We start from the raw sequence: 13,589 nt of genomic DNA, 5'->3' as shown, positions 1-13,589 counted from the left end.
TCTAGTATCGTTAGGCTTAACAGCGATTTATCTCATATGTTTATTTTATCTTTGTTCAGTGAACTAAAATTAAAAAGTGTTTCTGTTCATACTTGTTAACCTGAATAACATAAGACAGATATTCTACACATGTGTACAAAGTTAGCAAAGCACCCCTTTGTCTAATGAAATACAGCATACCAGCACGATGGTTAAGGCCAGTAGTTCGAGGCAGGATTGTCTGATGTTATAAAAGAAGAGAGGGTAGTCGAAATGGAAGACGAAAACAAAGTTACTTGCTAGACTAATGAACCTAAGTACGGAGATAAAAATTGAGGGACTGTTAGACGACAACCAGTTTGGGTGTAGGGAAGGTAATGGCACCATTAGAAACGATATAAGGAAAGGGTGCGTTCTTTCTCTCCTACTGTTCAGTCTATACATCAAAGATACAATGACGGAAATAGAAGCAAAGTTCAATAGGAGGATTGAAATTTAAGACGAAAGGAAATCAATGCCAATACTCACTAATTTCATTGCTATCATGAGTGAAAGAGCAGGAGATTCACAAGATCAGTTGAATGGAATGCACAGTCTACTGCGTGTAGAATATGGATTGAGAGTAAACCGACGAAAGACTAAAGTAATAAGGAGTGGTAGAAATGAGATTTGCGACAGTCTTCACATCAAAATTGCAGACTACAATGGAAACAACCTGAATTAAGTCTGCTATGTGGAAGGATATAACAAACGACAGATAAAGCAAGGAGGACACAAAATTGAATAGTACAGGTAAGGAGGGCATTCCTGTCCAAAAGAAGTCTACCAGTACGATACAGTGGCATTACTTGGAGAAAACATTTTAAAGAATGTATATCTGGATAACAGCAGTTTATGGAAGTGAATCATGGAAGTTGAGGGAACCGAAAAAGAATCATTTGAGACCTGGTGCTGTAGAAGCATATAGAAAATTAGGTGGGCTGGTAAGATAACGAATGTGGATGTTCTACCAAGAATCACCAAGGAAAGGAATGTGTGGAGGACGCTGACATGATGGACGATACGAGGTCTGCTATTACATCAGGAAATAAATTCCACAGATCTAAATACAGAGGGTAAAACCTTTAGGGGAAAACAGAAATTGTAAAATACACAAAATCTAATTGAGAACTTTGTGTGCAAGTAGTACTCCTCAATAAAGATTTTGGCATGGGCTATAGAAGGTGTGCATCAAACCGGTTCTAAGGCTGATGACCACAAAAATATGTGTTTCGTTAACCGCTGTACAATACATGAAAAGGGGTAGTTCCAACTGTTATCGTGTCTGTGGTTTCCTATTACAAGCTAGGGAGAAATGAGAATATTCCCTTATAGGCATCGCCTGTTTTATTTTGCCGTTATGGATCCTACACAGCTTATATGATGGGGGCCAGACGTACTTCATTGTCTACGTTAGATATTAGAACAAAAAATTATAAATCAGTTACGTGGAGTAGTTAGAAACCATATTATGACATTGGCCTGCCTACTGCCAAGTACACCATGTTGTGCTTAAGACAATTTTATGGAGCAGGATCAGGACATCGCTATGAGTTAACCAACAGCAGTTTATGAGTATACCACTGAGATCCTCAAGCGTCCTGGGTATCTGCATATCCTCGGTATAGACTGCCAGGAAATCAAAGACACCCGTTCGTATTTGATACGAAAGGCTTCACATGCGCATTCCATTTCATATATAGAAATTATGGTACAAAAACAAGACTAAGATGCCTGAGCCTAGACTTTATAATATGATAGGGCATATTTTTTACCATTACGTTTCCCTTCAGGTATTTATAATTAAGCCGAGATGCCACCAATTGCACAATGTCAGTTGTTGTTTATATCGATCTGAAGTTAGTTGTTGTTTATATCGATATGAAGTTGTTTACACTATTGTTCGGCACAGACAACTGAACACTCAACAGACGCTATGAGAGGGTTCTCCACATTGTCTAAAACATGGTTTATTAATTTTGCATTCAGACCTCAGTCTTTCAAGTGTTTTGATGTTTTCCATAGCTTCATCGCCTCTGACGCTTGTCGCTTGAATCTACCAGACTTTATTAACATTCTACATCATTATTCTTCATATATACACGTTTACTCCTCAACATAGTCGCCCTAAAGACGAACACAGTTCTCGCAACGAGAAACCAGTATGCTAATACTATCACTGTAGAATGTCTGACATTGTCGACGTTAGTACTACCTTGCCTGCACCACTTCATTGCTATCAAAGTGAAGTCCTCAAAGGTGTTCCTTCGCCTATGGAAGCAGATGATAGCAGGCTGGGACAAAGTCGGAATTGAATGTATGATGATGAATGCCGATGAACCCGAGGCGTCTGCTTGTTGCAGACGCCGCTACGTTCGTTTCTGGTCTGGCTCTGTCACGCTGAAGGGGAGGGTGCTCTGCGTGTGGGCGAACACTTCGAATTCGTGATTTTAGTTTTCTGAGTTTTTTCTCAGGCACCGACGACGTTACGTCAGACAACGCCATGTTACACTTCACAATTCGATGTCTTTTACCGGCAGTTTGAGTGATCGATCGGGAAAAGTCGACTAAATGCGTGATATGTATTTCTTCAGCCGATGTAGACAATAGAATAAAGAATTGTGAAGAATTTCTTTTCAGCAAGCCCTCGTAGCAGAAAATTATTCTGCATCTAGGGAACGGTTACCATTCTGAAATGTTCCGCACTACTCGCGATGAATTTCGTAAATTCATTTTTTTTATCATTTACATCGCCATATTCAATAAAGTCTTAGCATTTTGTCTACTTTGCATGGGTTTCTTGTCTGCTTGATATACCGACTATATCACAACCGCCAATAGTCTGCGTTATATTTTCTTCGGTTTTTACCTCCAATAACATTACTGCCCACGTGGTTCAGAACTACCTGAGCATGCGTTTAAGCAGTCTATATCTCCTGATATTTATGGGCTATCAGATGTGTATTTCTATATTCTAAGCCTGTAATTAAGGTCTACTTCATTTTTATCAGTTTTCAGTTAAGTGTCACTGAAATTACTTACAATTTGTTCATATACAGTTACAGTTGTCATAAAATGCCTTCCAAGAGACAGCCAACTGAAGATTGTGATGCACCTGTGATTGCTTCCGTATTTGTCCAATGGCATTTATTTATATAACAGCTGAAGAGTTCACATAAATCCCTTATAAATACAACAGCATTAAGTTTTCGTTAATTTCATAAACAGTCATTTAAGTATAGTACTTAAATATATGTGAAATGTAAAGAGAGAAATGTAAACTGGACCGCTGTCCCTGCCAAGGATGGGGGATGTGGACAACAGCAGGGGAGGGTCCTGGTGAAGATACAACGACTCTTTGCTAGATTTTTACTAATTCATAGAGCGCAGACATTCTTATATATATGCCCTCTATTTTCTGGCACGATGCAGCGTCCCCTACAAATATTACGGCATCGCAACTGCAGGTGTATACGTCTTTAGTTTGCGAGGCGACTTCAGATGGCAGGATGTGGCCGCGTTGCTACCACGGGTGGCAACCAGGGGTTCTGTGACGCTGCAGATGGCGTCGTTCCAGTGGCACGGCGATGGCGTTGCCCAGAGTGCAGGTCTGGCCATCGGTGAGGAGCAGGAGCAGTCGGATGGCCGGCCAGAGAAGACACCATTTTTTCTGGCTTTTAACTATTTCATGTGTTATCCAGGAAAGGCAAGGACAAGCCACTGTGTCAGTCATAAGTCTCCTCAGCGTCCATCGGTGTCATCGTTCCTGTTAAAGTGTTGAGGCAAGAACAGGGTATTTGGATGGTTCATGGTTAGCATGAATGGATGTTGTGTATTTTGTATAATTAATACGCAGTTATACTTTGCCACTATTTATGTAAAGCTACAGATTAGGAAATGTGTTCTACAATTGATATATAACAGTTGAGGACATGAAAGAACAGTTTTATTGTGTCAGAATAAAACTATTAAAAGTCCAACAGAAAGATACAACAGGCTAAACCATGTTTAAAAAATAATTCTTCCACTCAGTTTGTAGCCTGGTTGTAAAGCTGATTTATTGCATATCTTGAAGCAATCACAAAGTATCACAAAACAAGATATGTTGATTCCACCAGTTTTTCTTGCTAGTGAAAGAGGTAAGTTCTACACTCTTGGAATTTACTTCTTTCTGTGAAAATTGTTGATGTCCTCAGTCATCAGCTCAGCCATCTCGTCTTCACTCAATCCTAGATGAGTCAGCTCCTCCAGGATGAGCCGACACACTTGCAATACTCCTAGTTCTTGGGACAGTCAGACAGGACTGGTTTACACAGACTCTTTGGTTTCACCACGTAAACTACAATAAATAGAAGAAATATATTTTAATAGAGTTAGAAACTATGAATAGAAATATATACCACTATACATTTACTACTGATAACACAATGATAAGTCATCAACTATTTACATGGCATGAATTTCATTTTTCGCTCTCTTATGGTGCCATAACAGTGAGATTGTGGAAGACCTCTAGGTACCAAACAGGCAACACAGTACTGTCAAAATAAACCCCACAGCACGAATATCTATTGCCTATTAAAATATCTCTTCGCTAAATGTTGAGACCAAAGCCCATGGAGAACTTCATGTAGCTTTATATAATATAATTTGGACCTACTACGGTGTCGTAGCAGGCGGAGAGGTGATACTCCGACGTGGCGCGTCCCAGGTGGCGGATAGGTGGGTCCTCACCGGCTTGCCGGCGGACTTGAGCGAAATAAAATAGCTCTCGCGGACCAAACACGCAACGTCAAGAAATCCATTAGTGTCTGTTCTGGTATCCAGCGACTAGTGGTCTGCGTCTGTTTACCTAGTTGGTGCGGCTGTGAAATATGGCTTGATCTCAACAATCAAGTCTGCAATTACCGTGATCTTGTTGAAGGTCACCACAACCAACTTCAACTTGAAGTAATCATGATGGAACAAATGGAAAGAAATCCGCTACCCCAGGCCCCAGTCAACGGACTGGACTTTCCTGGTCATCGGATTCTGGGGGACCAGGAACATCATGAGGAGAAGAGTCGGAGCTTCTCAAAACCTCTTCGCAAGCACTACCTTGGCACTCTCAATGCAAACACTCTGTTCAAACTTGGAAAACTAAAACAACTGACAGACATGCTAGATAAATTTCACATCAAAATTCTTGCCATCCAAGAGACGCGCTTCGTAGATGAAAACCATTTCGACACAGAACATTACAGGATTTACAAAGGTAAACCTGCTGTCAGAAGAGGAACACCATTATTGTTTGGTACAGGGTTTGCAGTACACAAATCAGTCATGGATAACATCATAGACTTCAATTCAATATCAGAACGTATCTCGACACTGTCCTTCAAATCAGGTAATAAAGCATACACAATTATCAACGCACATGCACCTACAAATGACCATAACAGAAAGAAGCCACAAGAAATTGAAGACTTCTGGGAAGACATGGAGGAAGTAACTAACAACGTACCAGAAAGACATGTGAAAATTGTAATGGGTGATTTCAATGCGCAGCTTGGTAAGGAGAGAAAATTCAGAGAAATAACAGGCCCATACTCAGCACATATTCGCACGAACAGAAATGGGGAACACCTCATAAAATATTGTCAAAACTTTAACCTCAAAATCATGTCAACACAATTTCAAAAACCAAGACGAAAACTTACAACATGGAAAGCACCCAACACAGTGTGGGGAGAATTTCAGATTGATCATGTGGCCATATCCAAGAAAAATTCGCGGGAAATTCTAAATGTCAGAACACGTAAAGGAGTCTTCGAGTCTGATCATTATTTGCTACAAGTTAAGATTAGGCCAATCCCAAGACTGAAACAGACAGCGCAAAACAAAATAGTCAAACCTGGTCCGGAATACTTGAAGATAAACAGGGATAAAATCGTTGAAGAAATTAATAGGCGCTCAATAGACACATGGACAGATCTGGCGAAGGCAGTTCAGAAGACTATGTGCTGGGGACAACCACTTAGAAAACGCAAACATAGGTGGTGGAACGCAAAGTGTGATGAAGCTGTTGAGAGAAGAAAGCAAGCATGGGACAAGTTCAGTAGCTACAGAAATTCAGAAACATGGAAAGAATTTCACGAAGTTCAGAAACTAGCATCGAAGGAAATCAGAAGGGAAAAACGAGCATATGACAATAACAGACTAAAAGAAATTGAGGAAGATTTCAAAAGAAATAACACAAGAAATTTTTACAGAACTTTCAAAGAAAATATTAAGGGCTATCAACCCCCTAGCCTCTGCTTCCGAAGAACAGATGGATCCCTGGAAACAAACACAAAAGAAAACTGTAAAATTCTCAAACACTACTTTGATAAACTTCTTAATTGCAAAAAACCTACAGGAAAATTAACATTCCAAAAGACCACATCTAATGCCGATTCTGATCCACCCACAATAGAAGAGATAGAGGAAATCATAAAACAAATGAAAAATAACAGAGCTGCCGGAGAAGATGGTATTATCGCCGAGATCTGGAAACTCCAAGATGAAAACATCACCAAAAAAATCCATAAGATTATCTCCGAAATTTGGATCACAGAGAAAGTGCCAGAGGAATGGAAATGTGCATTGATCCATCCATTACATAAAAAGGGTGATAAGTCAGATCCAAACAATTACAGAGGCATTTCGCTAGTACCAGTTACATACAAAATTTTCTCTAAGGTGCTATTAAACAGACTAGAACCACAAGCAGATCTGCAAATTGGGGAATACCAGGTAGGCCTCAGAAAAGGGAGATCATGCATCGAACAGATCTGGAACTTGAGAACACTTTTGAAAGTCAGACAGGCAAGAAACACTGTAGTTACCTTTGTGGACTTTAAAAAAGCATATGATTCCATAGACAGACAGACACTCTTTGACGTACTGGAAGAATATGGTATCGACAGAAAAACCAGGGCACTTATACAACAGACGCTTACAGACACTACCTCCAAGATTAAGTTCATGGGAGAAATTTCGGAACCCTTCCACACACACGCAGGTGTCCGACAAGGAGACGGGCTCTCACCAATCCTGTTCAACATGGTGTTAGACAAAATTATCAAGCAGTGGGAGGAACAAGTTAAAGGAATACAGCTGGGAAGAACACGTGAAACCAAAACAATCATAAAATGTCTGGCATTTGCAGATGATTTAGCCATACGCAGCAATAATACACAGGAGGCAAAGGAAGCATTGGAATGCTTGCATGAAATAGCTGCCAAAACAGGTCTGCAGGTATTTTACGAGAAGACACAATATATGGAACGACAGACCAACAAAATACACACCATGCATACGGTATATGGATCCGTAGAAAGAGTCGAAAAATTTAAGTATTTAGGGGAGTACATACAAATGGGAGGATCAAACAAGGCGGCTAACATGGAACGAACGAAGAAACTCCAGAAGGCATACAAACTCACATGGTCACATTATAATAAGAAAAGCATATCGAGGCAGGCCAAACTTAGGCACTACAAAGCAGTTGTATTTCCAGAAGCACTGTACGTGTCAGAAACAACCACAATTGGAGCATCAGGCATCATAGACACAGAAAAAATAGGACGCAAAATTCTCAGAAAAATATTTGGACCAATTCACAGAGATGGCATATGGATGAAGCGACCTACCAAAGAGCTGTACCAGCACACTGACAGACTAACAGACGCGATCAGAAAACGCAGATTAACTTTCTATGGGCACATACAGAGAACGGACAACAACCGACTTACAAAGAAAATTTTTGATGTAGTAAACAGCTCAAGCAAGAAAACAAATTGGTGTCATGAAATAGACGAAGACTTAAGGCAGATAGGGATCAACAGGCAAATGATAGGAGACAGGAAATACTTCAAAAACAAAGTTAGGAGTGCAAAATTTATTGTAAAGGAGAGAAAGAAGAAAGGAACATTATGGACAGAGCAAAGGAAACAGGAGCACAGCCAAAGGATGAAGAGATTTTGGGAAGAGAAGAGGAAGAAAGGAAAGAAGTGAAAATTGTGTCATCATGTGATTTTCGAGTTCAAACACTGTCCATAAGGGCAACAATGAAATGAATGAATGAATGAATAATTCGGATGGTAGAACTCAGATTCTACATCGTAGAAAGATAAAAAATGCATCACATTTAAGAGTCTAACAAATAACTGGAAAAAAGGATTAAATATGTGCTGGAAATTGCTCTGAATAGTTTTGGTGAAGAATGTTAATGAGTTGCATTTTCGTAATGTGGCGTATCTTTCATTGTTCACGGAGAGGTAACATTTTACCGTTAAAGTGTAACGTAAGGATAAACATTTTCCCTTGATGGTTTGATCTAACTCATATTCTCACATTCACTTTGGAACCCTTCAAAAATTTTATAGTCAGCAGTTTGTGGTTATCTTGTCAACAATGGATACAAAATCGTGCTATGGAAAGTAACTTACCCTTCGGTAGTAGGTTGTAGCAAGAATACAGCTTCAGTGAATTGGCATACAAGTAGAACTTGTTGTCTGCCTGGACACAAATGGTATCGTCGTCTTCTTCCGCGTACGACGCCGCCACCAATGTTCTCACAGACGGGATGGTGGCGGACGGCTGTTCCTCACCCTGGATGGCGGCAGTGGTCGACTCTTCTGGTCGTCCGTATACCGCCGCAACTGCGACCAATGCTATAGAAAACAATGAACATTACTGCAGATTGCAGCTTTGTCTACTGGCTGTTGGTGCAACTTTACCATCTAGCGCTCTGATACTATTGTCAGGTAATCTGATTGCCAAGTGCTAGCTTGAATATACGGAGATAAGGTGCAACTCAAATGACTAGTGCCACAATTCTGCCACTTGCAAATCTATCTCCTCTGGATGGTAATGGTACTCTGTTGTCTGGTAGACTCTAAGTTGTACATATATCCTAAGTAACTGTTATTAGGAAAGCTGTAGCAGCAGATTACGGCATATTTGTGACACTTGTGTAGAATGCTAAAAGATGTTTTGTACCACAACACGAGACTGTTTTGGTACCTAATTGCTGATATAACTCAACATGTTGCTTTTAACAGAACAAAACGGATACTGGGAAAGATAATGTCAATGGTACGACGAGGAAGTGTCACATGCGCACTACTGATCACAATTCACTCAGTATAAAGGAAGTGCTGCATACTTAGAGAGGTAGTTTGGATCAAACCATTAGAAATGTCCAGTACAAATGGGCTCAAAACGCTTTCCGTAAGAGCTATGAGCAGTTTGGGAAACTGTAAACCGTATTCATAGTTCTGGGTAGGTGCAGCACATACATTAATTCTAACTGAACCAGTATGTGTTGTGAACAGCTTGTGAAAACCATTTACATTGTGGTTTTTTCTCTACTTTTGCCATAATAATGGTAGCCTCTTATTACAAAGGCCAGTAGCAAACACCATATTGAGCATGACCTTTAGCGACGACTCACAAATGCAGGTCATATGTAATACCCGAATTCTCATGTATTTTTCAGCTACTGCCTTTCATGAGTTTATAACCATTTCTCGTAACTACATCTACTTATGAATTTTGTCATTAATTAAATTTCATCGAAATATAATGTATGCTGCATGAATAAATAAGTAATAATTACATAGATCGTTGTAATAAATAAGCTGCCAGAGACAAAAAAATTATTTCAACTAACGCAAAGAATATATTTCACGGAAAAATAACATCGTTGTCGCGAACGCACGCAGTCCTAGAACAGAGGGCAGAGATGAGTTGCGAAGCGTCTATGGTGCGGTGGAGACATGTGTGACGGTCCGCAAATGCCAAATGGAGATTGTTATCGAAATGGTGTTACAATATGTATGTGGGCAGGCAAAATATAATTAAGTCAGGACGTGTATGGACACACAACATGATCGCAAGAAGATGTTGGAATTAATGAAGACTGCTGTACGCATAAATTTTATTCAAGCTGCTGACTAATCAACAGGAGCCTACCGCCAATAATGAATTTCGTAATAAGCATTACATCAGAAGCAACGCATCGCAAAGTAAGATACAGCCAGTATTTTTATAGCTCCATAGCAGGCATGCCAGCGCAATAGTAACTTTTTGGGACATTCTTCAAAGCAAACTTTACAGACCCAGGTCGATCAAACTATCTGACAATAAGACCAAACTGGAAGTGATTCAAATTCAATTCATATTTTATTGACAAAAGTATGCTGGCTAACTGACAGTCAAAGAAAGTTTACGAGTTTATGTTGTGTTCTGTCAATGACTTTATTGCATATGTGTACGTAGCATTAGCATTAGCAAATAACAGTTGGCATAAATGACGGTTTCTATGGCATCATTTTCGGAGTAACCGGTAAAGAACTGTACTCTGTTTTGGCCACGATTTAACATATTTTAAAACAGACAGCATTATCACGAATTACGTAATACAGCATAGCTTCTATGGACCGTTGCTAGTCGTTGCAGAATTATAATTAACATTATTGCATGTTAGATTTCAGTGTTCATGTTACACGTGTCTTCGCATCTGAGCTCACGCGAGTTCACTTCATTTTTTTGCCCCATTACCTTTCTTGCCCGGTACTTTCGTGATTAGCTATTTATCAAATTTAACTTTTGCCCGTTTTTGTTGCTGACGACCTTTCTACTCAGCAATCTAAATTCGTGCAGACGACATTGGCATACCCAGTTACGGCTAACTAAACCAAAACTTTATTTATTCCCATTCTTTTAATTTATATCATTGTTGCACTCAGTAATCACTCCAGTGTTAACGATCAGGTAGTAACTCACTACGATCTATCAGCAAACATTGATATTCGAATTAGGTGCCTTGTTTCCAATTACTATGGAACATTAGGTACACCTGTCACAAAAAATATTTTTCTAGTTCAGGGACAATATGAATAGTACATGCTGCTACAAAACAACAAAATAACGCCATCTCATTTGATTACTCATTACTTTATTACATTCTGTGGATGATTCGAGATAGTAAACAACTTATGTAGACATGATGTGTTTCAAAGTAGTCAAGATGGACAAGTGCTCATGCCCACTAAGGTGTGCATTTCATAGTCCACGTGCAAAGGAATTTTTTCTTGTTTCCTTCCATACAAGCATCTCTCAAAATTGTGGCAGTGACCAATTCTTCTCCGAGTGTGTAAATAGATTTTCAAGCGAATTGCGGTCTTAGAAATCATGTAAAAAGAAGGTAGAAAAAAAATGTGTATCGTGAAAGAAAATTTATATATTCTGCCAATACTTACCAGCAACAAAGAACAGAGCAGCCTTCATTGCACTCGATAAGAAATACTACTGCTGCCGGTCTTAGATTTTCGTTTATATATGTTTAAACACCCAATGGCATCATCGAATGTTATCGTACCGTTCCTTTCTGATTTTCCGTTCCGGGAACTGTGGTGCAGCAACAAGCAGCAGATTGACTTTCCTTGTTTTTGGCAAGCTGCATTATCGTTCGCTCTGCCTTATTTATTACCAACGCTATTTCAACAACCGGGATAAAAAAGACGGGTTATCATACTGCACCGTTCACTTCCTTCTCATTCGACGTAGCCGCGCGGGGTAGCCGCGCTGTCTGAGTCTCCTTGTCACGGTCCCTGCGGATCCCCCCGTCGGAGGTACGAGTTCTCCCTCGGGCATGGGTGTATGTGTTGTCCATAGCGTAAGTTAGTTTAAGTACCGTGTAGGCTTAGGGACAGATGACCTCAGTAGTTTGGTCCCATAAGACGTTACCACAAATTTCCTAGTTTCATTCGATGTCATTGGAAGAAGACGGGTATCTGTCACTTCTCTCTCAATTCGGTGTCATTGTAGTAAAACCGAGAAAACAAAAAGACGTGTTTCCACGTAAGTTAAGTGCCACAGAGCATCAACACAGCTGAGTTGATATGTCACACACGTCTTGTGGGCAGTCCCCGTTAAATGTGGATTGAGAAGAGAAAGCTCTAGTAAAAAAGTTAATTCCTAAATCAGCTCATAACGCTTTTTTTTTTAAATTAATACAAGACAGTTTACGCACAGGCTCTAAATGAAGATTCTTTTTCTATCAACGAAGCCTCTGATAATGCAGTAAGGCTCAAATCCTGAAGAAATGAAATGTATAGATGCCACCGATCGTTCATGCTATGTACTTTGCAATCCAAACAGCTTTCCATTTTGAAGATGAGAGCCCTGTGCCTAGAGGATAGTACACCTACGAAATAAGTGCGGTGCGGTTATAAATACATGCACTGAAGTGCCAAAGAAACTGACGTAGGCATGCGTGTTAAAACACAGAGATATCTTAGGAGGGAGAATGCGGCGTTGCGGACAGCAACGCCTGTATAAGACAACAAGTGTCTAATGCAGTTGTTAGATCGGTTACTACTGTTGAAATGGCAGGTTATCATGATTTAAATGAATTTTAAAGCGGTGTTATATAGCCGGCGCTTATGCGGTGGGCCACTGCATCTCCGAGGTAGCGATGAAGTGTGGATTATCCCGTGCGACCATTTCACGATCGTACAGTGAATTTCAGGAATCCGATAAAACATCAAATCACCAACATCGCGACGGCTGGGGAAATGGGACAACAATGACTGAAGAGAATGTTTCAGCGTGACAGAACTGCAACACCTCCGCAAATTGCTGCAGGTTTCAGTGTAGGGCCATGAACAAGAGTCAGTGTGAGAGTGATTCAACGAAACTTCATCGACTTGGGCTTTCGGAGCCAAAGACCCATTCGCGTACACTTATGACTAAACGGCTCAAAGCTTTGCGCTTCGCCTGGGACCGTCACCACCGACAGTGGAAGGCTTATGAGTGGAAATATGTTGCCTGGTCGGACGAGTCTCGTTTTACATTGTATGGAGTGGAAGGACGTGTACGGGTACGGAGAAAATCTCATGAATCAATGGAACCAGTATGACAGCAGCGGACGTTCAAATTGATGGAGGCTCTGTAATGGTGTGGGACGCGGGCAGTTGGAGTGATATGGGAGGCGTGATACGTCTAGAAACGACTCTGACGGGTACCACGTACGTAAGCATCCTGTCAGATCACCTGCATCCATTCATGTCCATTGTGCGTTCCGATGGACTTCGGCAATTCTTTGGCTCTACACTGTAATATATATATGACTGGATGAAATCTGTGAGCGCTCTGTCAGAGGGGCATGTTAGAATCTTTTACACACTCATTTTGCCTGTAACGGGTATGAAACAGACGATTTCTGGCGACACTAAGGGTCGCTTGAAAGTAGAGACGAGTACTACTTTTTTCGGCTGATTCCAAGTAAACAATCAAAAACGTAATTGCAAATATCAGCATAAAAGTCGGAGCAAATGCTCCTCACGACTCTTCGGAGATCAGTTGTATACACATTTTAAGTGGTGAATCGATAGAGCGTGCCCATATTTAATCATGTGCGACATTCGTTTTAACTAAATGTGTTAACAGGTCAGCGAAACCCGAGCTCCGAGCTAAACGCCCTCTCACCCCAAACCACTGACATTTAGATTTCAGTGGTATGAATCGAGAGCTAATAGGAG

The 13,589-nt window shown here is 40.4% G+C and overlaps 1 protein-coding gene across 1 annotated transcript; it reads right to left on the bottom strand.

The window, feature by feature from the left end:
* Positions 1-4,112: 4,112 nt before the first annotated feature.
* LOC124596310 lies at positions 4,113-11,422 on the bottom strand. The gene is made up of 3 exons (XM_047135412.1): positions 11,307-11,422; positions 8,490-8,714; positions 4,113-4,357 (listed from the first exon to the last, which is right to left on the bottom strand). The coding sequence occupies exons 1-3, from the start codon at positions 11,332-11,334 to the stop codon at positions 4,296-4,298; spliced, it is 315 nt and encodes a 104-aa protein (XP_046991368.1). The 5' UTR covers positions 11,335-11,422; the 3' UTR covers positions 4,113-4,295.
* Between the last annotated feature and the right edge of the window lie 2,167 nt (positions 11,423-13,589).

Source organism: Schistocerca americana, chromosome 2, assembly GCF_021461395.2.
Source record: "Schistocerca americana isolate TAMUIC-IGC-003095 chromosome 2, iqSchAmer2.1, whole genome shotgun sequence".
Taxonomy (NCBI): Eukaryota; Metazoa; Arthropoda; class Insecta; order Orthoptera; family Acrididae; genus Schistocerca; species Schistocerca americana.
The sequence above is the reverse complement of the archived record's forward strand: the minus strand, read 5'-3'. Positions and strand labels throughout refer to the sequence as shown.

What these genes read in the sequence shown, in the direction of transcription:
- LOC124596310 (XM_047135412.1), bottom strand. Translation starts at nt 11,334, where the DNA reads ATGAAGGCTGCTCTGTTCTTTGTTGCTG. An exon ending in TGCTCTGTTCTTTGTTGCTG is followed by an intron (nt 8,715 to 11,306) that starts GTAAGTATTGGC and finishes TGTTTTCTATAG; the next exon opens with CATTGGTCGCAGTTGCGGCG. An exon ending in CTACAACCTACTACCGAAGG is followed by an intron (nt 4,358 to 8,489) that starts GTAAGTTACTTT and finishes TATTTATTGTAG; the next exon opens with TTTACGTGGTGAAACCAAAG.